General features: G+C 45.0%; 1 protein-coding gene and 1 pseudogene across 1 annotated transcript in view; one reads left to right on the forward strand and one right to left on the reverse strand.

Moving 5' to 3' along the window:
- Positions 1 to 2,989: 2,989 nt before the first annotated feature.
- Positions 2,990 to 26,651, reverse strand: part of VPS53 (VPS53 subunit of GARP complex) — a 181,072-nt gene continuing 157,410 nt past the window's right edge. The window contains exons 19-22 of the mRNA XM_066363548.1: positions 19,093 to 19,162; positions 8,720 to 8,857; positions 3,789 to 3,893; positions 2,990 to 3,326 (exon numbers count right to left, since the gene is read on the reverse strand). Coding sequence (XP_066219645.1) covers positions 3,156 to 3,326; positions 3,789 to 3,893; positions 8,720 to 8,857; positions 19,093 to 19,162 — 484 coding nt within the window. The 3' untranslated portion in view covers positions 2,990 to 3,155. The remainder of the gene's footprint in view (positions 3,327 to 3,788; positions 3,894 to 8,719; positions 8,858 to 19,092; positions 19,163 to 26,651) is intronic.
- Positions 13,273 to 13,398, forward strand: LOC136396536 (U6 spliceosomal RNA; annotated as a pseudogene).

Raw genomic sequence — 26,651 nt, forward strand, 5'->3', positions numbered from 1 at the left:
TGTGAGCTACTGTTTTTAAAAATGACTGTTCCTTTATAAGTCATTGTGCAGTGACAGTAATAAATAAACCTTCTTTCTGGGGTTGGTTCACCAAAACAGGGACTCCTAGTCGGTATGGGGGCAGCACAGTTTCTGGCACTGTCCCTACTATCAACACGAGTTTAAAATTCAAGCTGCTGGCTATCAGCAAAGAATCTTTACTGTGTTGGTAACAGTTCATTTATATGGTAACTTCACTTGCTTAGAGAGCCAGAAAAAAAGACACATTTATGAAAATGTGCAATAGGAACTGTTCAATAAAGCAGATTTCTTTCTATCACAATGGTTCTTAACAAGGAGAAGACGTAATTACCTATGGAACTTTTTAACCTACGTGCCCGGCCCCACCCCACCCCAGGCTTCCTCATTCAGAACCTCCAGGCATCTGTTTGTAAGAGCCCCAGGTGGCTCTGCCACAGCCCCTCAGCTGAGAAAGCCTCTCCTCACAGGATGCACACACGGCCCTGACCCCATCAACGAGACATTTAACATGTAACTCCTACTGACATCCGTTGACTCCTTGGAGATTACTGACAGGATAATAAATCACAAAAGCAACTTCCCTGGCTGTGACACCACCCGGCGGAAAACAGGGCTCAGCGCCATTAGGGAGACATCCAGAAAATGACTCCTCACCAACGAATCAAAAAAGAAGTGTGGATCTGTAAACACCGAGTGACAAAAAACAGGTGCAGCAGCCCTCTGGCTATCCCAGTTTCCCGGGTTGACAGCCGCTGGCTGAAGTGACTATGCAGTCTGGAGACAGGCCCACTGCCCCTTCCTTAATCAGCGGACAGGGAACATTAGTGCAGAGTGAAGGCTATGTAATGTCACTGAGTGACGGGCACACGGAACCCAGCTGCTGAGCAGCCAGGTGCTCACCCCTGCTTCCTGCATTTTCGTATTTAGCCTTCGTTTTCCTAATTGAGCTCAGCTAGGCCACACCTCTTTCTTCCATCATTTACTTTCTCCTCAATGTTCTCAAATCTGAGATGATCAGTACATGAGTCAAACTGGCCAGCAAGAATAGGCTGGAAAATGGTCCTGGCCAGTTAGCTCAGTGGATAGCCTTGGCTCAGCATATGGATGTCATGGGTTCGATTCCTAGTCAGGGCACACAAGAGAAGTGACCATCTGCTTCTCTCCTCCTCCTTCTCCTCCCCCTCTTCCTGGGCGCTGAGGATAGCTCAGTTGGTCTGAGCACATCAGCCTCAGGTGCTAAAAATAGCTAGTTGATTTGAGCACTGGCCCCAAATGGGTTGCTGGGTGGATTCCGGTCAGGGCGCATGCAGGAGTCTGTCTCACTATCTCCCCTCCTCTCACTTAAAAAAAAAAAGAAAAAGAAAAAAGAATAGGCTGGAGGCTGATGAAGAAACGAGGCCCAGGATGACAGTTGAGGCCAGTGGGCTGAGTCTGGGCAAAGGCTGATGGACAGGGAAGGGGAACAGTGCACAGTGGGTACAGTGGGGAGGTAAGAATGGGAAAGATACTCAGTTTCTGGTCAGATTTTTGAAACCTTAATATCCTACTATATGGCTGTCACAAGTTTCATGAATTTTTAGGAAACTTCCTCTATCCTGAGCGCTATTTGATATCCCAATTTTATATATATATATTTTTAAATTTTTTTTTTTTAAACAGGTAAGGTTGTAATTTTTTTATTTATTTTTATTTATTCATTTTAGAGAGGAGAGAGAGACAGAGAGAGGAGAGAGAGATGGGGGGAGGAGCTGGAAGCATCAACTCCCATATGTGCCTTGACCAGGCAAGCCCAGGGTTTTGAACAGGCGACCTTAGCATTTCCAGGTCGACGCTTTATCCACTGTGCCACCACAGGTCAGGCCCAATTTTATATTTTATACTGAGGCCTGACATGGTCATTCTTTGTAAAAAGCTCCATCTTCTCCCTACCTAGCCAACAAACTGTTCATAATACCTGAACAAATGCTGAGACTAATGGTTAGCCTGAGGCCATGGTCACAGTTAATGGAGGCTTAGTTTCCAGTGAACCAGGTAAACCACTGGCCTGCTGCAGGATTCTGTGTGAGGATCGAAACCGTCCTGGGAGGCAATTCTCTCCTGCAGAACTGCACCGGCCAAGGGCCCATGGTGGAGAGGACGAACAGGTCAGGGTCAGGGTGCGTTGTGGGCTGTGCTAGGTCCTTCTTTGTTAGTAATAAAGTAATGTCTCTCTGGCATCGAACATCACCTTTGCTGTTGTCAGGTAATTCTGCAAGGTACTTTGTATTAGAAAATAAGTGAGTAGGAAGGGAATTAGAGGGTGCAGGCCTCCTACGCTATCCCACTGCTCTATCTGAGGAGAAAGCCTATGACAATTTTTCTGGAAAACTCCCTGGTTTCCCATCACAGAAGGCAGTCCCTCCCCTAGAAGTCAGGTACAGAATCCCAGCTGGACGTGGCTCTGCCCCACACCAGGCCAGGGGCCCATGGCACAGAGGGCACTGCTCCCAAGGCCGGGCATGTGTGAGCCTCCTGGCCGAGCGACGGAGGGGATATTCCTGCGGGTGTCCACAGAGAGTGCCCTGGGCACGGGTGAGGAAGAGGCGGGATGACTTGGCCAAGCTGAAAAGTACCAGAAGCAAAATATGTCCCCAAATGAGTTTACATGGAAAAGTGTTCCTGCTTCCATTTCCTTCATAAAGAAAGGCTAACCTCCTACACCTGGAATCTGCCACTTCCTTATTAGGTCCTGGAGCCAACGTCAAACAAACAGCAGCAGCAGGAGGAAGGGTGGGTTCCACGCTTTGTCACCCATGTCGCCTGGACAGGTGCATGGAGGGCACAGGGCCACATGCCAGAGGGAGGGAGGCTACAGTCAGTGACAAGTGGACCCATTGAGAGCCGCCCAGAATCAGCAGTGAAGAGCAGGGACCTCTCACCCAGTGCTGCTGCTGCTACTGCAGAAATCAGAGACTGTCAGAATCAAAAGCCTTTTAAACCTGGCCTTTGGTTGGCTTCTCTGATTAGGACAGGAATGGACAGGGCATGGGAAAGACACAACAACCCAAACGTCCCAGGAAGTTTGAAGGTCAACCGTTTGAGAGTCAGGTTGGGCTCCCAGGGTGCTGGGCGCTGAGGGGTGCTGGCCACGGATCCTACAGTCTCTTCTTAATCAGTTTCTCTAGTTTGCGGATGCGGGATGATTCCTGCTCCGGGGTGGGAGCCAGCAGGGATAGTGAGCTGGAGCCTTCGGGCCCCGAGGGCGGGGTGGGGAGCCTCTGGCGGAAGAGTTCCAGCATGCTGCTCTGCTCGCTCCTCTTCAGCCCCTGTGTTAGAGAGGACAAACTGAGGTCAACCCCAGGAAGGCCCGAGGCCCAAGTGCGGCCTCTGCAAGCCTATGATCGCTCTGGGCTGAGGGTTACCACTATCCTCAGGGGAGTTCCAGGCCCTGGGCAGGAGCCTGGGAGACAAGCAGAGGAAGAAACAAAGGTAATGGGGTGGGACAGAAAGACGAGGGTGAGAGAGAAAGGCTAGGTAAACTGGGTGGGGCAGTAAGACCCTCTCCATTCCATGCCTTCCGGGAGCAGTGGTTCCGACTAGGCAGGGAGGAATCAGGAAGTTCATGTGCCGGGATCCTTCTCCAAAGGCGTCTTAGAATGTGGTGTGCAGCACGGGCCAGGCACAAGCGTGCTGAGAAAGCTCCCCAGGGGCCCATGTCCCACCACCCAGGTAAGAACCACTGCGGGTGAGAAGGCTGTGTATGTGGACAGAACGGGACCCTCACTAACCTTCATGTCCAGGATCTTCTGGAAGGTTTCTGTGTTGCAGTCCGTAAGGAGTTTGATGTAGTTGTCAACAAACACCACCGAGGGTTCGTGAGGGGCCATCACTACCTACAAGGGAGAGAGACGAGAGCAGGCGCTCAAGGAGAGCTCGTGTCTGGAGGGCCGCATGCTGACCCGCATGCCGACCACAGACGGACTCTGCAAGCTGTCCTTGAGCAGCAGCAGCCTCGGATGCACCAATGTCCTGATGGCCTATTTTCTCTCGACATTCAGTTAGAGCAGTATTTCCTAAATTTGCTCAATCATATCACCTGCATTGCTTTTTAAAAATTTTTAATTTTTAAGAGGGTGAGACACAGAGAAAGAAAGAGACAGAGAAACAGACAGGGAGAGAAAGGGTGAGAAGCATCAACTTGTAGTTGCGTCACTTTAGTTGTGCATTGACTGCTTCTCATATGTGCCTTGACAGGGGCCAAGCCAGTGTCCTCTTGCTCAAGACAATGACCTTGGTCTTTTAATGCCAGAAACCTTTTGGGCTCAAGCTGGTGAGCTTTGGGATCATGTGGACAATTCCCTGCTCAAGCCAGTGACCCCATGCTGATGAGCCTGTCTGTGCTCACAGTGCCCTCAGCCTTCTGGGTTGACGCTTTGTCCACTGCCCACCACTGGTCAGGCTGGATTGCTTTTTAAGTGCAGATTCCTAAGTCCCTCCTCTGAAGGTTCTAATTCAGAGGCCTGGGTAGGGTCCCAGGTGATTTTTTAAACATCAGGATCATTTGGGAAACACTGTATTTAGAGGGTCTCCTGTTGGAGACCTTTCGTGGTCTTGAGGTACCTGCTCCTTGTGTCTTAACATATCATTTCCTGAGGACTGAGCAGCAAAAGGCACTGATTTAAGTAGATTTTCTCAAAAACAAAAACCCCAAAGCTGCCTCACTCTCTTCAAGACTGAAACGGTAGAACTTCATTTAACTACATCCAAGTAATATATAAGCAGAAGGAAGGTAACAGCACCACAGTCCTCACATTCGTTTCCATTTGGTTTTGAAATGCGGTGTCTGAGTCTCTTCCTCCAGAAGACGGGCTCTGGTTTGAATTCTTGAGCACATAGCTCAGAGTGGCAAGGAGTCACTCACTCTGAAACTGAGCAGAGACATCTAACAGTCAGTCTTCTATTTCAAAGTATAGAATTCATGAAACAAAGATAAAGTCCTGTCTTTGTTTCTTTTTCCATCTATCTATCTATCTATCTATCTATCTATCTATCTATCTATCTATCTATCATCTATCATCTATCTAAGTGAGAACATCTATCTATCCTTCTATCTATCCTTCTATCTATCTATCCTTCTATCTATCTATCTATCTATCTATCTATCTATCTATCTATCTATCATCTATCTATCTAAGTGAGAACAGGAGAGGCAGTGAGATTCCTACATGCACCCTGACCAGGATCTACCCAGCAAGCCCCCTATGGGGCAATGCATCGCTCTATTGCTCAGTGTTGGGCAAATAAGTTTACAGGTATTGATTGACTTACGACCTATGCAACTTACGACCATTTGACTTTACGACCACAATCGCTAGTCACGACTGCTCCGCGTCTGGCAGCACAAGCGTTGCCCAGCTGGGCGTACGACAGTGCAGACCAGCTTCCGGCAGCACTACCATCTCCGCGTGCACCATTTCAACTGTTATCCCAGACTCGGTACAGCAATTTGTGTTTTGTGTCTTGGATATTTTTCATCAAACCCCTCCCAAGATGTCTACCAAGAGGAAATTGTCTTTGTCTACGCCTCAGCCTGCCAAGAAGGAAAGAAAGACCATCCATTTCTACATGAAAATGAAGGTAATTAAACAGTACAAAGGCGGAAATAAAGTGAATGTGATCACACGTGATATGAAGTTATCACATTCGACTGTGTCGATGATTTTGAAAGATAAAGAAAGAATTCGTGAAGCTGTGAAAGGTTCTGCACCCATGTGATCAACAGTTATAACAAAGCAACAAAGCGGGCCCATCCATGAAATGGAGAAATTGCTATATATTTGGATGGAAGATCAAATTCAAAAATGAACACCATTAAGTCTTTTTACTGTGCAGAAGAAGGCGAGAAGTCTATTTCAGACTCTGAAGGAGGGTGCTGGAGAAGCTTACAGTCAAGAATTTGTAGCAAGCACTGGCTGGTTCCAGAGATTCAAGAAAAGATTCCAAATGCATAGTGTTCGAGTTACTGGAGAAGCAGCGAGTACGGAAGAAAGAAGCAGAGAAAGAAGAGGAGAAGCCAGAAAGAAAGTTCACCACTAAGGGATTATCAGAAGGTTTATCTTTACTGAATAAACTTCTTATACATTTCGAAGCAATGGACCCAAACATCGAATGATTTGCAAGGATTGAACAGATGGCGCACGATGTGTTTTGTCCATATCGTGAAATTTATGAAGAAAAAAAGAAACATATAATTCAGACAAAGCTCACCATGTTTATGAAAAAATCAACTCCGGTAACCCCAACTGCTGCCTCAGATGATGACATCAACAATCCACAGCCAAGCACCAGAGGTCAATAAAATGTTTCGTACATGTTTATATATTTTGATACGTTTTGCAATTGGGAAAATGTTTCCTATGGTATTTTTTACACCTGTATTTTGTATTTTTGTATGCACCTGTATTTTGTAATTTTGTACGTTTTGCAAATATTAAACCAGTTGTATTGGTAATACAGTGTTTTACTTAACCTGACGAATGTAAAAATAAGAAACAAAATGGTGTAGAGATGATACAAATGGCATAAAATGAACAAAGAAAATTATGACATATAACAATAATGAAAGGAAATTATGATAAAATATGACTTAAAAGATTTTTATAACTTCATTTCACAATACTGTACATATAGCCTACTCAACTTACGACCAAATCGTGTTATGACCAGTCTGTCGGAACCAATCGTGGTCATAAGTCGAGCACTAGCTGTAATGTGATTTTTATGCTCACTCTTATTGTTAAAGATGGTCACTGTTCACGTGATGATGCTATCATGTGATACAGTTAATTACCTTCTTGCTTGGGAAGGGGCTTGGTTATGTTAATGTGTGCTGGAAGAGGGGTTGTCCTGGGGAAAAGTTTTAAAAGGAGGAGTTAGGAGGCCATTTTGGGGAGGAGACCACGTTGTTCCAGGAGAGAGGAGAGGCCATGTTGCAGGGAGGAGAAGCCGCATGGGTGGCAGAGGAGGCAGTCAAGACGGCTGGGTGCTGAAGGAGAAGCCAGTTTGTGCAGAGACGAGAAGGGAGATGGGGAACCGGAGGGGATAAGACTGGTGGGGGCCTTTGATTCTAGGAAAACTCGGATGTGTCAGTAGCTTTATGAGCACTAAATGAGTGGGTTTTGGAGCCCAGTGTGTTTGTGTTTACTCGCTTGATGAGTGCAAGCTAGGAATAAAGGTTAATAGCCCACCAGTTCTTGGCTCCGCAGTTTCATTACCGTCTGTCCGAATTAAAGGCGAACCTGCAAAAAGCCAGGCGACTGTAATGATGGCCACAGCTACCGGCTGTACACTCAGTGAGCCAGCTATTTTTAGTGCCTGAGGCGGAGGCCACGAAGCCATCTTCAGAGTCCAGGGCCAACTTGCTCGAATTAATCAAGCCATGGCTGTGAAGGGGGAGAGGGAGAGAGGGAGAGAGAGAAAGAAAGAGAGAGAGAGAGAGAGAAAAGGGAGGTGGAGGGATGGAGAATGAGATGGTCACTTCTCCTGTGTGCCCTGACTGAAATTGAACCTGGGACATCCACATGCTGGTCTGACGCTGTACCAGGGAGCCAACTGGCCAGGGCCTAAAGTCCTGTCTTTAAAATAAACAGGCAACTTTAATGACTTCTTTGTTGAACAATTAAAATATACTTAAGATTACTTTCTGTCTGGGAATAACATTAAGACTGCTTCAGCAGGTGTTTCCTATCACACCAACCTGGGAAAACCGGTGTTAATTATTTTATAAATATTTGTACTCGAGGTACAAATTCACTAAGGGAAATATTATACTTAGGAAACATGAGAAAATATGTTATTTGTGAAAAGCTAAAAAAAAAGAAAGAAAAAGAAATTCTCCGTGGATAATCCCCAAACCGTGTTCTCCTCCCTGGTGAGTGACCCAGCTGCAGGAGAATCGGATTCTCAAGCTGCTTCCAATTTCCTCGGGCCATCAGCTCAAGGTCGCACAGGCCCCTCATCTGGCCCTACCCACCACTCGGACCCACTGCTATTTTCTCCTCCTGCTAGTGTTGGAGTCATTCTGTTTGGGAGACAGACCTGAAGCGCCTGCAGGCCCTGGATTTCAAAAGTGTGCCATTATCATTTATTCCATTTATTCTCTCGTTTTCTCCCCTCTTCTCAATGAGGACAGGCTAAAATGAGATGCAGGTGCTTAAGGCTCCAGACGTTCGCAGCATCACCCCATGTATAATATTTTGTTAAATTGGACTTTAGAAAATCCATCCACTGATTGGTCCGTTACTGAAACATCTGTTCGGAGTTCTTGTCGAGTGGCAGAGTTTGGAAAGCCAGAGAGGCTTGTGTGAAAGGGAGTAACTGACAGTTGGGCCGGAAATTTCTGCTGAGGAGCAGAGAGACTCACAGAGACAACCCCACCCAACTTCCAGTCTCGGCAAAATCTTATTACAAAAGAATCCTATTACAGTGAAGAGTTCACTTGTCAGGAAGATTTACTGACACCTCCTCTGCCCCAAGGAACTGTTCACTGTCTTTTGACAATGTCTGAAGAGGCTAAAATCTAGTTCCAAAGAATGTGGACAATCCTTTGGGACTGATGTGGATAGGCCCTAGTCTGTGCTTTCGAAACCAGTACTCCCTGGAATAAGCAATCAGGCAACTAGCCCCTTAGACAGAAAGCCCAGGAAGACAGAAGCCCTACCTTGAGGATCATCTCCGCCCGGGTCATGCCTTTCACAACAATCTTAGTGTAACTGGCAGGTGCTTTCCTCACCACCTGTGAGCCAATGGAAGGGAGATCGAGCAGGACCATCTTCAGGGAATGGGTGTCCAGCAGCAGCTGTGAGAGAAAACAGAATGTTACTAGCCACCTCCGATGGACATATTTTCCTGACTTTAAATGTAATACATTTTCACTGGAGAAAGTTTGGAAAATAAACAAATATAAAAGGGAAAACATTAGTTATAATTCTCATTACCCAGGAAAAAGTAAGAAGCCACAGTAAAAATGTGGCATAATTCCCACCAGGCCATACATAAATAAAAAAAAACTATAATTATACTGTACATAGTTTTATGATCTATTTTTTCAATTCACTATATGAAAATTTTGAATTCTGTTTTCCCATCTTGAATGTCTTAAAATTTTTTAAATTGATTTTAGAGAGGGAGGGAGGGACTGTGAGGAAAAGGGGGAGAGAAAGAGAAAAAGAGAGACTTTGATTTGTCTATAAATGTGTGGCTCTATTTCTGGACTTGATTCTGTTCTATCGGCCTATTTGTCCCAGGTGCTGGCACCACCAAGCCTTATTTATTTACTATGGCATTAAACTAGATCTTGATATCCTGAGGTTTAAATCTTCCAAATCTGTTCTCTTTTTTTGACATGTTTTCGCTATTCGTGGCCTTCTGTATTTCCATTTAACTTTTAGAGTCAGCCTATCAGTTTACACATAAACACACACCACCCCTGCCAGGATTTGATTGGGATTATACCAATTCTATGAATTAATTTTGAAAGAATCTGCAACCTTTTGAGTCTTTTAATCTAGGAACGTTAGCTACCTACCTTGTCATCTTAAAGGTCTTTAATGTCTCTTAAATTAAAAATGAAAAATTTAAAAAAGTTTTTAAATTTAAATATATAATTAAGAATCATACTATCAAAAAAATTGTATCTTTTTTATGTGGAAGACTGACACTTTTTTTTTTTTCTTTATAGAGACAGAGAGAGTCAGAGAGAGGGATAGATAAGGACAGACAGACAGAAACGGAGAGAGATGAGAAGCATCAAAATCATCAGTTTTTCGTTGTGACATCTTAGTTGTTTATTGATTGCTTTCTCATCTGTGCCTTGACTGTGGGGTTACAGCAGACCAAGTGACCCCTTGCTCAAGCCAGTGAACTTGGGTCCAAGCTGGTGAGCTTTGCTCAAACCAGATGAGCCCGTGCTCAAGTTGGCGACCTCGGGGTCTTGAACCTGGGTCCTCTGCATCCCAGTCCGACGCTCTACCTACTGTGCCACCGCCTGGTCAGGTGACTGACACATTTTTTGATAAATTTATCCTTAGGTATTTAATGTTTTCCTGATGCTACTGTAAATTATTTCATTAAAAGCTTTTGATTTTTAAATTGTTTATTTAAAAATTTCCTGGTATATGTCCTGGCCAGTTAGCTCAGCTGTTTAGAGTGTTGTCCCTAAACACCAAGGTTGCAGGTCCCATCCCCAGTCAGGGAACACAGGGAAGTGACCAATGAGTGCTTAACTAAGTAGAACAACAATGAATGCTTTTCTCTCTCTGCCCCTTCCTCTCAGTCTCTCTAAAATTAATCAATAAAAATGTTCTGGTAGCTTGACCAGGCGGTGGCACAGTGGATAGAGCATCAGACTGGGATGCGGAGGACCCAGGTTCGAGACCCCGAGGTCACCAGCTTGAGCGTGGGCTCATCTGGCTTGAGCAAAAAGCTCACCAGCTTGGACCCAAGGTTGCTGGCTCAAACAAGGGGTCACTCGGTCTGCTGAAGGTCCACGGTCGGGGCACATATGAGAAAGCAATCAATGAACAACTAAGGTGTCGCAACGAGAAACTGATGATTGATGCTTCTCATCTCTCTCCGTTCCTGTCTGTCCTTCTCTCTGACTCTCTCTCTCTCTGTCCCTGTAAAAAAAGGAAAAAAAACTGTGCTGGTATATAGAAATACTAAAAAATTTAAAAATACTGACGTTTTATCCAGCAACCCTTCTAAATTTATATTCTAATAATTTATCCATAAATTCTTTTGGATATTGTTGCAATCATGTTCTCTATTCAAAATGACAGTTTTGTTTCTAATCTGTATACATTTTATTTCTTTAAAAATTTTCTATTTTATTTTTTGTCTTATTGTTCTGGCTAGTACTTTAGGGCAGTGTGGGGCAGAAATGGTGATAAAAATTTTTTGTTTTATTACTAATCAAAAGAAAAATCTTTCTGTATTTGAACCATTAAGCATGATATTTATTTTAATTTTTTTCATTGACTGAGTCATTTCTTTCACTAGCTTGTTCGATCCTCCCATCTCTAGGTCATTGATAATGATGCTGATGACAATAAACGCCTCTGGAGCATGCCCGTGCCTATTTCCTGGCTCCGTGTGGCACAAAGGACCCTTTTGACTGAGTGATAGAAAAGGCTTCGTGTTCTCAGTGGAAGGATGGTATCACAGAAATCAAGATGGGCCAGAGCGTAATCAGCCAGAGAAGAGTGAGTTGTTGGGTAGAATAGAGATTCAGAAAGCTCTTTAGAAATGGAAAAATGTTGTTGGCTCAGGGGTAAAGTGTCAGACCGGCATGTGGATGTCCTGGTGTGTGGATGTTCCAGGTTCAATTCCCAATCAGGACACACAGGAGAAGCGACTATCTGCTTTTCCACCCTTCTCCCTCCCTCTCCTTTCTCTCTTCCCCTCCTGTAGCCATGGCTCAATTGGTTTGAGCAAATCAGGACAGGTGCTGAGGATGGCTCCATGGAGCCTCTGCCTCAGGCCCTAAAAATAGCTCGGTTGTGAGCATGGCCCTAGATGGGCAGAGCATCAGCCACAGACAGGGGTTGCCAGGTGGATCCCGTTTGGGACGCATGCAAGTCTTGTCTATCTCCCTCCTCTCACTTGGAAAAAGAAGAAAAAAGAAAAAAAGAAGAAACGTGCTGTGCAGAAGGAGGTAAGGTCTACAAATGAGCAGAAGCACATGCACACGTAAGAAGGAAGAATGGGTTATGGTCAGGCAGCTCAGCTGGCTAAGGCATCATCTCAATACAAGTTGTGGATTCGATCCCTGGTCAGGGAACATACTAGAATCAACCAATAAATGCATAAATAAGTGGAACAACAAATTAATGTTGCCTCCTCTCCTTTTCTCTCTAAAATCAATCAACAAAATTGTTTTTAAAGGAAAGAGAAAGTTGACCTTTTCTGAAAATAAGTTCTACAATCAGAAGATCTAGAAGGAAGCAAGTTTAATTGGAGAAGTATGAAAGTTTTGTGTTGACCCAAAATAAAATTTTATTTTGGATTACAGATGAATGGACCAGTATTATTATATTTTTAATCTTGTTATTATGGAGAATTTCAAACACATACTAAGTAAACACAATAATACAATGATCCCTTATGCCCCCATCACTCAGCAGCAACTAAAGGTATTCTGTCATTTTTTTGTGTGTGACAGAGACAGAGAGAGAGTCAGAGAAAGGGACAGACAGGAAGGGAGAGAGATGAGAAGCATCAATTCTTCATTGCGGCACTTTAGTTGTTTATTGATTGCATTCTCATATGTGCCTTGATGGGGAGGGGGGGCTACAGCAGAGCCAGTAACACCTTGCTCAAGCCAGAGACCTTGGGCTCAAGCCAGTGACCTTGAACTTCAAGCCAGTGATCTCTGAGTCATGTCTATGTTCCCATGCTCAAGCCAGCAACCCCGTGCTCAAGCCGGTGACCTTATGGTTTTGAACCTGGGTCTCTGTGTCCCAGTCCAACGCTCTATCCACTGCGCCACTGCCTGGTCAGGCCATTCTGTCATTCTCATCTTGCTTCATTTATGCCTTTAATCCAGTAGCTCTCAACTGGGGGTGATATGATCCATCCCTCTATTCATCCCGCCAGATATTTCAAATATTTGGCAATGTCTGGAGAGACATTTTTGGTTGTCAAAATTGGGAGGGTTACTGGCAACTAGTGAGTAGTGGTAAAAGATGCTGCTAAAGGCCCTATAATGCACAGGACAGCCTCCAGAATAAAAGATTCTCTGAGTCAAAATGGCAATAGTGCAAAGGCCAAGAAACCCTACTGTAACCACTCCTTATCTCTGCTTAGTGTTTCTGAGGTAAAATTTGCATACATTGAAATGTACAGGTCTTAATTTTATAATCTTGACTGATGAATTTACTCGTGTAATCTATACCTTCTCCTAAGTTTTGTATATACCATTTATCAGATTTAACAATTTCCCTTATGTATCTAGTTTACTAAGATTTAAAAAAATCTATCATATATGGGTATTACATTTTACCAATATGTGCTTTGTTTTTATTTTGAAAGGAGTGCTTAAAAACACTGCCACACACACAGATTTGCCGAGAAGCGACCATTGGACTGCCTCATTTTCCCAGCTGCCATGTGTGGCATATCATCTGGTAATCTTTATTTCCTTCCTTGGTGTTTAAGCTTTTTTAAAAATCTAAATTTTTAAATGTGCTTCGGCAGCACATATACTAAAATTTTGTGCTCGCTTCGGCAGCACATATACTAAAATTGGAACAATTTTTAGTATAATCTTCTCTACAGAGAAGATTAGCATGGTCCCTGCGCAAGGATGACACGCAAATTCGTGAAGCGTTCCATATTAAAAAAAAAAATCTAAATTTTGCTTTAAACATACTTTACATATGGTTTTAAATTATATAAATTTAAAAGTCTGTATGGTCAAAATGTGGTACATACAGAGAATAGAGTATTATTCTGCCTTAAAAAGACAATTCTAAAACATGTTACAGCATAGAGAAGCCCTGAAGCCATGCCAAGTGAAATAAGCCAGACACGATAAGATAGATATTGTATGATTCCACCTATATGAGATTCCTAGAGTGGTCACACTCACAGAGACAGACGGAGAATGGTGTGTGCAAGGAGCTGGGGGACTATAGAATGGGGAGTCTGTGTTTATGGGAATGGAGTTTCAGTCTGGGAAGATAAAAAAGGTCTAGAGGTGGGGAGATAGAACCACAATGTCAATGCACTTAATACCACTGAACTGTACACTTAAAATGGTTAAAAGTCCATTCCATGTTTTGCATGTTTCACCACAATAAAAAAATCAATATGAGGTATAAAGATAATACAAAAGAAAGTAAGTTAACTTCATAGACATGAATAATACTGATCAAAATATTTTAGAGTCTATAATATGATACAACTGGGAGGGGCGTATGAAAGTGGTTCAGTGCTCTTATTTTTTATTTTATTTTTCAATTTTATTTATTCATTTTTATTGGGTGGAGGGAGAGAGAGAGAGAGAGAGAGAGAGAGAGAGAGAAGAAAGAGATAGAACAGAGGAAGGATCAGGAAGCATCAACTCCCATATGTGCCTTGACCAGGCAAGCCTGGAGTTTCGAACCAGCAACCTCAGTGTTCCAGGTCGACGCTCTATCCACCGCACCACCACAGGTCAGGCAGTGTGCTCTTATTTAAACATAAAGAAAACTGAACCCAGAGCAGAGAAGCAGCTACTTTGATCAAAGGGACCGTTAATAACAGAAGGGGGACTGGACCCAAGTCTCAGGGTTTTTTTCCCTCCATCATATTGTGCTGCTTCCTATGGTAAGTTTGTGCACACGGACTCCATTTCTGCCGTGTGCTCAGTCATAGATAACCAGGGGCATGAGACTAATTAAAGATCTTGCAAATCCCACAAGATCCTCTGAAAATCACACACTAGCAAGAAACATTACAAATACCAGTATGGTTCAATTCCACACACCCTTGCAATTGCTCAAGAGGACTCTAGGGTCCAAGATAAATAATTCACTTTATATAGTAATCAGGAAGAGAATAAAGAGCAGGAAAATGTCTCCTTCCCTATTTTCAGAAGAAGTATTAAAGTAGAATCTAAATTTAGGATCTAGTACCTTTGTGGCAAAGCAGAGTCAACTGAGATTAGGCTAAATCCTAGCATTTCAGTTTTTATTAAAGCTTGGATTATAGCCACTACAAGACTCGAGGCAGAATCTGTTTCAGTCCATGAACATCTCTTTGTTAACTTCTTGATTCCTATGGTTCTGCTGCCTCAAGCTACATGACTGCTTGGGTTTCTAAGCCCAGATATTCAGGACAAGCATGGACTCAGGTAAACCTGAACTTTAGGCCCTAGCTCAGGGCCTCAGTATATAGGTCGCGGGTTCGGTCCCTGGTCAGGGCACATACAAAAAACAACAAATGAGTGCACAACTAAATTAAACAATTAAGTGTAACAATGAGTTGATGTTTCTCTCTTTCTCTCTCCCTCCTCCCCTCTCTCTTTTTTATTCTCTCTCTCTCTCTCTCAAATCAATGGAAAAATTTTAAAACAAAACAAAAAACCTTGAACTTTACATATGGCTCCTTCAAGGGCATTGCTGTTAGTTCCCAGCCACGCCCTCCCGCAGGCTGGGCTGGTTGCAATCCATGCTCCTTATCACCCACTCACACTTGCCTGGGATCTGAGAAAGTAAAACTCCACTTTCACAGGTGGTTTTCTCATTCCCATCTCAAAGCAGGAGTAAATACTGGCTAAACTGATATCTTTCTGAAGATATGGGCTTCGAGTCTGAGCTGATTATTTTACCATTCTTCCTTTTTTCATTCGTTCTTTCTCTCTCTTTTTTTTTTCCTCTCTCTCTTTCTGAGAGAGGGAGAGGGAGAGGGAGAGAGATAGGGACAGACAGATAGGAAGGGAGAGAGATGAGAAGCATCAACTCATAGTTGCAGCTCCTTAGTTGTTCAATGATTGCTTTCTCATATGTGCCTTGACTTGGCAGCTCTAGCAGAGCCGGTGACCCCTTACTCAAGCCAGCGACCTTGGGCTCAGCCAGTGACCATGGGGTCATACTCAAGCTGGAGACTTCATGCTCAAGCTGGTCAGCCCGCGCTCAAGCCAGGGACCTCGGGGTTTCGAATCTGGGTCCTCAGTGTCCCAGGTCAATGCTCTATCCACTGCAACACTGCCTGGTCATGCATTACCATTCTATTAAAAAAGAGAAAATCTGGGGAAAAGATATGATTTTGGATTTATGTGACAATATGAAAACATCAAGGTTCTCAGACCCTGAATCAGCTAGCCAGGCCTGGAAAGCTGCACTGTCCTGAAGACATGTTTCCATCAAGTCAGCTTTGTGTTCCAGTGGCTGCATCATGTCTAGAGACAGAAACCTAGTAGCTGAGAATGCTCCTTCCAGACACACAGATCGTAATCACTCCGCATCCTCTCCGATGACACTCAACAGTGAGGTGAGCAGAATCAGTTCCAGTAAACACGTGCTAATGAAACTGGAGATGACATGTTGGGGTGTTAGGCTGCTGTTCCTAATGGAGAGACTTAGTCCAATGCCTATGACCTGTAAGAGTTAAGAATTTCAAAACACGGAAGTGCTACAGATACTGTCAGTCCGTGTCTGAATCCATACAACCTCCCAGGACATTTTCTGAGACAACAGAAGGTGAGGAAAAAAGCAGGTTTACTGTTGTGAGTATGCAAACCACAGAGTTTATTATTGTGTTGTTATTTATAAATTACTGAATTACAACTATAAACCTATTTTTGCCCACCCCTGTATTTTTGACTCTGGCTAAAGCTGGTCAGCCAGACTGCCAGTGGCAAACACTGGCTAGATGCTACTATGCAGGGGGATGGGACATGAAAGCAGAAACAAAGTCATGTCCCTGGTCTGAGGAAGCTTAAATCAGTAAGAGCTGGCATTTGCTGAGGGCTGACCCTGTACCAGACATTGTACCACACTTTATGTGCACGATCTTGTGTAGTCCTTGAACGACCCTGTGAGGTGGTACTAGAATTATCCCTATTTTGTAGATGAGGAAACTCAAGTGCTGGGAGGTTAAGTATTGTAGCTTGTTCAAGGACACGCGGTTGCTATGTTACGGGCAGGATTCAGCCTCCGACCTCTGTGGTTCTGGAGCCCAGGACTGTAATGCTCATACCATAATGAGTTTCCATACCTAGGAAGGCCACTCACAAAGTGAGTACAAAAACATACACGGCACATAGCAGATTCAAGAGATTCCTGATATTCACAGAGATTACATCTCCGGCTCTGATGTTTCATAAAAGAGACCCATGATGCATTGGGGGACATGCCAACTTGCCATCTTCCTGATGCATGATGGACCAGCATGGCCAAGAGCCCAGTGTGAGGGCAAGTCACCGAGCTGGGAGAGAGCTGAGCCTCTGCCAAGTTAATTGATTTGATGGAAGAGCAGGAGTTATAGAAATGTCTTGAGGCCCTGGCTGGTGGCTCAGTGGATAGAGTGTTGGCCCAGAGTATGGATGTCCCAGGTTCAATCCCCAGTCAGGGTACATATGAGAAGCAACCATCTGCTTCTCTCTTCCTCTCTCTCCCCCTTCTCTCCCTTTTCCCTTCCTGTAGCCAGTAGCTCAACTGGTCCAAACATCAGCCCCAGGCACAGAGGATAGCTCAGTTGGTATGAGCATCAGCCTTTTATTTTTTATTTTATTTTATTTTATTATTTTTGTAGCAGAGACAGAGAGAGTCAGAGAGAGGGACAGATAGGGACGGACAGACAGACAGGAAGGGAGAGAGATGAGAAAAATCAATTCTTCGTTGCATTTCCTTAGTTGTCCATTGATTGATTTCTTATATGTGCCTTGACTGGGGGGGCTACAGCAGACCGAGTGACCCCTTGCTTGAGCCAGCAACCTTGGGCTCAAGCTGGTGAGCTTTGCTCAAACCTGATGAGCCTGTGCTCAAGCTGGTGACCTCAGGTTCTTGAACCAGGTCTTCTGCTTCCCAGTCCAACGTTCTATCCACTGTGCCACCACCTGGTCAGGCTGAGTGTCAGCCTTAAGTGTTAAAAATAGCTCTGGTGCCTGACCTGGTGGTGGCGCAGTGGATAGAGCATCGGACTGGGATGCGGAAGGACCCAGGTTCGAGACCCCGAGGTCGCCAGCTTGAGTGCGGGCTCATCTGGTTTGAGCGAGGCTCACCAGCTTGGACCCAAGGTCGCTGGCTCCAGCAAGGGGTTGCTCAGCCTGCTGAAGGCCCGCGGTCAAGGCACATGTGAGAAAGCAATCAATGAACAACTAAGGTGTTGCAACGCGCAATGAAAAACTAATGATTGATGCTTCTCATCTCTCTGTTACTGTCTGTCTATCCCTCTCTCTGACTTACTCTCTGTCTCTGTAAAAAATAAATAAATAAATTAATTAAAAAAAAAAAATAGCTCTGGTACTTGAGCACTGGCCCCAGATGAGGTTGCCAGGTGGATCCCAGTCGGGGTGCTTGTGGGAGTCTATCTCACTATCTCCCCTCCTCTTACTTAAAAAAAAAAAAAGAAATGTCTTGAATTCTATAACCTTCTTATTTAAAAATGTAGCTTTGAGTTCCTTCAAATATAAAAAGTAACTGAAATAGGTTAACTAAGTGTTGCTAGGTAGAGGTCTGGAGAGAATTTATTTTAATTAACATGAGAATCATTTATGATCAATATATCAATAGTTTGTATCTAAGTTGATGTTTTTAGAGAATTGGGTGCTAAATATTATTGTTTCTTTTTAAGAAGTAGCTTAAATTGCTCTCTGAACTCAGACTGCTCACACTTTGGGCAGTCTGAATAGGTGGCAACTGAAAAGAAGTGATGTGGCTGTAGCATGTAACTCAGCTCATGAGTGCCGAGGGGACACATCTATGAAGAGACATCTTGAGGCACACAATCCAAGTGAAGGGAGTGTGGCTAATCAAGGAAGCCTTCTTGGGAGAGGTGAGCAGTTTCTTGGTACCAAAAAGATAAGCCTTTCTTTGCTACTGTCAAGTGGTCTCCGCCCCAACCATCGGGTCCAACATCACCAGAGCCTTTGCGCCCTCCGCCTGGACACTTTTCTCAGAGACCCTCTCAAGCCCCCGTTCTCACAAGAGCCCTCTCTCACTATCAGAGCTAAAGCCTTTATTCCCTCAGGCCATGAAGATACTCTTTCCCATGACCTAATTTTATACACTTTAGCATGCTTATGTTGAAATTGTCTTCTAATTTTTAGTTAAATTGTAAACTATGTCTTTTCTTATTAGAATGTAAGCATCGTAAAGGAGAGATCTTTTCTGTCTCACCTTTGAACAATGCCTGGGTATTTAAGCAGGTGCTCAACAAAAAATGTTTAAATAAATGGATGACTAAATGAAGCCATCAGATCATCATACTATGCCCAAATAGGGGAAATCAGCAATTTTATTTCTCTAAAGCAGATGTGTACTGGAAAGATATGTGTTTGATCTACAATCAAAGCCAAGAAGAAAAGACGTTGTACCAATTTCATCTCACCTGTTCCGCTCCCACCATGCTAATTGGCTTGCACTTGAAGAGGTGGGTGATGAACTTGGGAATGAAGGAGCTGTGCATAAAAAAGAAGTGATAAATTAGGTTTATTCTCTCTTCTGTAATGAACTGTAGAAATTTTAAAGCCCCATTTTCTTCCTAAGCAAACTGAGAAATAAGCAGACACATCTGTGCCTACCAGCATCCACTGCCTCCTTTTGCTTTCCAGCCAAAGCCCTAGTTTTACTTTTTATTATTTTTTACTTTTTATTATTATTATTATTTTTACAGAGACAGAGAGAGAGTCAGAGAGAGGGATAGATAGGGACAGACAGGAACAGAGAGAGATGAGAAGCATCAATCATCAGTTTTTCGTTGCGACACCTTAGTTGTTCATTGATTGCTTTCTCATATGTGCCTTGACCGCGGGCCTTCAGCAGACCGAGTAACACCTTGCTCAAGCCAGTGACCTTGGCTCCAAGCTGGTGAGCTTTGCTCAAACCAGATGAGCCCGCGCTCAAGCTGGCGACCTCGAGGTCTTGAACCTGGGTCCTCTGCATCCCAGTCCGATGCTCTATCCACTGCGCCACCGCCTGGTCAGGCCCAAAGCCCTAGTTTTATTTAGGTAGCGTGACCTTGGGATGCCAGGGAAAAGCTGACCTCTCCTAAACCACTAAGCTGAATTCTCATTAGCCTCAGCCAGTCAGTGTGCAGTCCCTTGGTAACTGTTGTTTGGCTTGAGACGAGAACATGATCTAAGCCAGCCCAATCAGACTAGAGGGAAGGATTTAACTGCTGGCTGGGACAAGACCCTTTCTTCTTCTTTAGGGTATTATTGTATTTGGTTATATAAGCAGCCATTTTTTTCACCATCCTGAGGAAGAAACCAGCCCCAAAGAGAGCAGAGTAGGGTAAAGAGCCTGGGTCCTTCATGACATTGCTGAACCACTGGATCAGTCATCCTTGCATTTGTCCCTACTCTGAGCTTCCAGTTATAGAACATAAGAAGTTCACCTTCTGTATGAGTCAGTTCAGGTCAAGGTTTCTGTTACTAGTAGCTGAAAACATCTTACCAGATAGGAGAGTAGACTATACATGAGGAAGTTATGGGACCTTAAATTCTAAAATAGGAAATAATTGTTAAAGGAGTAACTGTCAGATAAGGAACAAAATATATCATCTCTGGCCCTGGCCGGTCGGCTCAGTGGTAGAGCTTTGGACCAGTGGTAGAGCTTTGGACCAGCATATGGCCCTGGCCGGTCGGCTCAGTGGTAGAGCTTTGGACCAGCATATGTCCTGGGTTCAATTCCTGGTCAGGGCACACAGAAGAAGCTACCATCTCCTTCTCCACCCCTCCTCTCTCTCTCCTCCTCCTCTTGTAGCCATGGCTCCATGGTTCGAGCAAATTGGCCCCAGGGCTGAGGATGGTTCCGTGGCCTCTGACTCAGAGGCCATTGCTAAAAATAGCTCCATTGCTGAGCAACAGAACATCGATCCAGATGGGCAGAGCATCACGCTTAGGGGGCTTGCCAGGTAGATCCTGGCTGGGATGCATGTGGGAGTCTGTCTCTCTGCATTCCCTCCTCTCATTTAATAAAGAAAAAAAAAAAGAAACATATCATCTCCCCCAATTTACTGGAGACTAAAGGGCAACCTGGACCAGCTGAACAATAATGATGCTGGTTTGGGAAAGGGATGATGGAAATTTAATATGGGGCTTTTTAGAAAAAACTACACAGCTTCAGTACAAAAAGCTGGGTTGTATTAATGCAGAATTGAAAGTGCGGGAACTAGAAATGCCTACAGTCAAGGGCAGATCCAGAGTGACAGAGCTGGAGGTGTCATAAAAGCCCATAAACAAAGGAGACACAGTGGGAATAAAGCTGAATTTGCAGGCTGAGACAAAGGCTGGCTAGCACCCTTCTTCTTACTTACCCTCTCATCTTACTCTAAATTTTTTTTATTGATTTTAGAAAAGAGGAATGTAGAGAGAGAAAGAGAGACAGACACACCCATTTTGTTGTTCCACTCACTTATGCATTCATAGACTGATTCTTGTATGTGCTCTAATCAGGAATCCAACCCACAACCTTGCTGCATCAGGATGGTGCTCTTGTACCCAGCCAGAGCAGCCTCATCCTTTCTAATCCCTTTGCTGCCAAAGGGATATATTTCAAATGCAAATATGATCAAGACCTTCCCCTGATTAAAATTCTTGTAAGGCTGCAGACAAGGCCTTCCTTGGTGTCTTGATTCTCTGTGGGTAGTGTCACTATGCTGAGCCCTGGCCCCTATGTCTCAGCCGGCGGAGCTACCTGCAGGCCCATGGCTCTGCAGGCTATAATATTTATCGCCTCTACGCCTTTGCTCACACTGCTCCCTTGCCTGGAACACTCTTCCCCATGGCCTTGTGGGTCCACACACACGTGTCTCTTGGACCCTGCTCTAGGACACCTCTCCTATAAAGCTTTTCCTCAGTCACCATATTATCTCACCCATATTCTACACAGAGTCCACATAAGTCCACGAGTCTAGTTTAACCTCTAACCAACTTTATTATACTTATTTGCTCACATGTCTGTGTCCCTCCACTTGACTGTACGACAAATGAAAACAGGGACGATGCCTATAAAGTCAAATCACTTAATTCTGTGTCTGAGACATAGCAGGTACTAAAGTCAATGCATAATAAATAATAATAAATAATAATGATAGCAGCTACAACTTTTTGAATGTCAGCTTGGTACCAGCACTCTATCAGGAAGTTTATACATGACTTCTCTTTTTACCCTTCCAACCACTACGCAGAATTTGTCTTATTATCTCCATTACTGAATGAAGGAGAATCAGCTTAGTGGAGGAGAGCTCACTTAGCAGTTTCAGTCAGGGGGTGATCTTAATGTCTAAACAAGAAAGGCAGTTGCTGCAGAGCCCAAACAGAGGCAAAAGCAAACATCAACGGCTTTGCCTTGTTGGGAAAGGAAAGGAAGTTAAAGGGAAAGGAACCTACACTCCAGAGGCCTGCTGATCAGGAGGAAGAACAGGGACTATGCAGAAGGGATTCTTCAAACCAGAGCCAGGCAAACAAGAAAGCAAGATTGCATTCATGACCAATTGGAATGGTACGCACAGTTTATAACCTAAGTTATTTTATACTGGAGTAGGCGTTGGTTGTGCCCTTGAACTGGCCGTGTCTGCTAGTCTACTGGGGTTGGGGTGAGAAAAGTAGAGACACCAGGGACATATCTTGGGGGAGATGTCCCAGCAGTGTGGTGGGTGACTGCTGAGCGCTTCTCCATCCCCTTGGGTGGCAGTGGCTCCTGCTCTTGGCTGGGGAAACACCCCTCTTGGAGGTTTCTAATCTTCCACTGGGATTCTAGGACAAGAGGGTTCCACAGATTAAATCAGAAAGCCACTTTCTAGGTCCCAGGTTAAAGTTTCCCAGCCGTGAGAGATGAGCACCCTGTTCCCAGTTCATCCACTATAGGCTCAGTAGTAAGATGCAAGAGCTCTGAGAGGGCATGGGGCTGGTACCGGGCCCAGCCGAGTAAATTCACTACAATGTTAGCTCAGTGAGCCACCCCCCACCCCCACCCCGTGCGACCACACTGCAGATTTCTGGCCACAGTAAGTTTTTACAGAGATACCGTTTCTACCAGGGGTTACGGGGAGTGTCACCATGTGATTTATCAGCAATGCTTTTTTTTTTTTTTTTTTTTTTTTTTTTTTTTTTTTTTTTTCATTTTTCTGAAGCTGGAAACAGGGAGAGACAGTCAGACAGACTCCCGCATGCGCCCGACCGGGATCCACCCGGCACGCCCACCATGGGGCGACGCTCTGCCCACCAGGGGGCGATGCTCTGCCCATCCTGGGCGTCGCCATGTTGCGACCAGAGCCACTCTAGCGCCTGAGGCAGCGGCCACAGAGCCATCCCCAGCGCCCGGGCCATGTTTGCTCCAATGGAGCCTTGGCTGCGGGAGGGGAAGAGAGAGACAGAGAGGAAAGCGCGGCGGAGGGGTGGAGAAGCAAATGGGCGCTTCTCCTGTGTGCCCTGGCCGGGAATCGAACCCGGGTCCTCCGCACGCTAGGCCGACGCTCTACCGCTGAGCCAACCGGCCAGGGCAGCAATGCTTTTAACACACAGTAACGAGCACCCCGAGAGTGAAGGGAATGTCAACTCCTGGTTCATCTGCCATACTGCAAACATTAATGCCTCCCCAGAGAGTCTGCTCTGTCTTCTCCTGACAAACTGGAAGCAGAAGCTGACACCACAAGCCACTTCGTCATTGTTGCTCCTCGGGGATTTATTTGTGCAGGAGAAGAAAAGCCTTAATTGAATACAAACAGGGGGATATTTGGGGAAGACAGAAACTTGGAGTCCTAAATCACCCTTTGGGACTTGGATGAGAACAATCTAAACACAGTAGCTTGGACGGGGCTGACCTTCTGAAGCCCTTTCCTGAGAAGTTTGCCAAAGCGCTTGTTGATAATTGGTCAGAGGAGGCACTGACCCTCTCCATTGTCTGGTCTCAGGGGAAACAGGGCTACAGCCAGATGCTGACTGACTGGCAAAGGACCAAAGTATTTCCCCGCCTCAACACAGCAAGCCAGAAATGGCCACACACAAGGACACGGCAGGAAGACATGCAGCTCAGTGTTCACTACACCCACCTTGGCGATGAGGCTCCCGACTTGCCCTTTCTAGTTTCTAGTACCTTCCTTGAGCTCAAGGACATCCACAACTGGATAAATTCTGGTAGCCACAGTAATAGCTACTATCAGGAAGGAGGAAGAGAAGGCTCAAAAAGAACCCCAGAACTGATGGTTTCCACCCTTAAAAAGCTTATAATCTCGTTGGAGAGACAAAATGTATACATGGAATCACTGAAACAAACCAGGGGGAGGGCAGGGACACAGTTATGTCCACATAGTTTAAAATAACAGGATCCTCCTGGCCAGGTAGGTCAGTTGGTTACAGTTTTGTTCTCATTTGCCAAGGTTGTGGGTTCGATTCCTAGACAGGGCACATACAAGAATCAACCAATAAGCCTGACCTGCGGTGGCCCAGTGGATAAAGCATTGACTTGGAACACTGAGGTCAATGGTTCAGAATCTGGGGCTTGCCTGGTCAAGACATATATGAGAAGCAGCTATGAGCTGATGCTTCCCATTCCTCCCTGCCCTTTCTTCTCTCTCTTTCCCTTCTCTGAAATCAATAACTAAAATCTTTTTTTTTTTTAAAGAGACAGAGAGAGAGTCAGAGAGAGGGATAGATAGGGACAGACAGGAACAAAGAGATGAGAAGCATCAATCATTAGTTTTTCGTTGAGCATTGTGACACCTTAGTTGTTCATTGATTGCTTTCTCATATGTGCCTTGACCGCGGGCCTTCAGCAGACCGAGTAACCCCTTGCTCAAGCCAGCGACCTTGGGTCCATCAATGAACTGCTTTCTCATATGTGCCTTGACGGTGGGCCTTCAACAGACTGAGTAACCCCTTGCTCGAGCCAGTGACCTTGGGTCCAAGCTGGTGAGCTTTTGCTCAAACCAGATGAGCCCGTGCTCAAGCTGGCGACCTCGGGGTCTCGAACCTGGGTTCTTGGCATCCCAGTCTGACGCTCTATCCACTGTGCCACCGCCTGGTCAGGCAACTAAAATCTTAAGAAAAAAAAAAGTAACCAATGAATGTGGGTGACGTCACGGAAATGGCGCCGTGAGCAGCGCGTCCGACAGATCTCCCCAAAATCACAACAAATTTATCAACTAGAAACAGGAAAATTTATCTTCGGAGCATTACGGAGTTCCACACAAACTGAAAGCAAAAGGACTGTTATCACTTGAATCTGAGAGACGAGGGTGTGGAGGAAGCTACCGCAGGGACGTTCATTCAAGCCGCGAGGAAGTGCGCCTGTGGTAAGTCATCCCGCACTCGGGAGCCGCGAGCAGCAGCCGCGAGCAGCCGCCGCCAGCCGCTGCCGCCAGCCGCCGCCGCGAGCAGCGCCCGGGTCGGTTGCAGAGCGAGCACCGCCCACACTCCAGAGCGGCAAGCAGCCGCTGGCGCACGCCCGGTCTGGTTGCAGACCGAGCATTGCAGACCGAGCACTGCTAACGTTCCCAGCGGCCCGCGCACGGGGAGCGGGAGAGGCCCCAGGGCGGTATTCCCTACTTAGGAGATTCTCTCCGCGGGCGGGGCACCTCACCCAGCCATTCAAGCTAACAATCAAGCGTTGGGGGAGGGGCGCGCGCAGGCAGCCTGAAATACCTTCGGGAGCACAGCTGCGACCCAATTACTAAAATTAACTTAACCCGTGAAATCTGCGCACCCTCGGTTCTAATTGATAGGATCTCTCTCAGTTCACCGACCCAAGACAAGAGGCGTGATATTTTTTAGTGCCTCTCGCTAAAGGGGCGGGGGCAACTTCTGATTGATAGAGCCTCCATATTCAGGGATAAACGCTAACAAGAAGGACTTGGCAGATAATAAGATCTATACCACACTAGTCGCAAGCAGAGACTAGTGCCTCTTCTTACCAGCCAAAACAGGCTACAAAGTGTGGAAAGCCTGGGTTGAGAGGTCCAACTGAATGCTAGGCGCTGAACAGTCACCTTGACAACAATTGACTCCCACCCCCGCCTGATTACACTGGAGGCCCTGACTGTCAGAGCCCTTCCCAAAGCCTTGCACTGAGTGGGGATAGAGAGGGGATTTCCCAGCTCTTTGAGCCTCTTACTCCCCAGGCAGAAGCAGTGGCAGCCTTATAGCAGGATCACCAGGCTGCTAATTCAGTAAGGGGGGACTAGGAGAGAGAATCCACGAAAGCAAACTCTCTCATCGTTGGACCCTGCAAATGCCAACAAGCCTTGACTACCAGCAAGACTAAAGCCAATTATATGACATTGCCATAGAATCCCATCAACTGCAAATCCCTACCTAAATGTGACACAGGGGCAGAGCCTGGGGTACAGAGTCACCGACCAGGAAGAGGGAGAGAAAAGAAAAAGGAAGAAGTTAACATCTCAAAATCAAGAAAAATCCACAGACTTTACAACTTGTTCCACTAATTTTTTTTTTTGTTGTTGTTGTTGTTGTTTGTTTCTTCTATCTTATTGCCTTTATTTCCTCCACCTCGGTCCTTCTATTCTCTGCCCATCTTATGCTTCCCTTTTCTTGAACTACACTACCCATAAGTGTTACATTTTATTTCTCTTCTTCATCCTCACCCTCCTTTGGGGTTATACTCCAGGACACTTAACTCTCACTCTCTCCTCTTTTTTTTTTTTTTTTGCTTTATTTTGTTTTTTTCTCTTCCTTTTTTATTTCTTCCTTCGTTTTTCTCTTTTTCTTATTTTTTCCTTTCTATTCGTTTTTTCTTTTCTCGTTTTACTTTCCTCCCATTTAATCCTCAATCACAAACAAATTAGTTAATTTGGGACTCAAGGTTTTTTTTTGGCTTTATTTTTCTTTTTCGCTTTTGTTTTTGTTTTTTTCTTGTTAGTTTATTTTTGTGGCATTTTGGGTCCTCCCAACCCAAGGTCTCCATTGTATTTGGTCTTTGCTCCACTTA

Source organism: Saccopteryx leptura, chromosome 2 (assembly GCF_036850995.1).
Source record: "Saccopteryx leptura isolate mSacLep1 chromosome 2, mSacLep1_pri_phased_curated, whole genome shotgun sequence".
Lineage (NCBI taxonomy): Eukaryota > Metazoa > Chordata > Mammalia > Chiroptera > Emballonuridae > Saccopteryx > Saccopteryx leptura.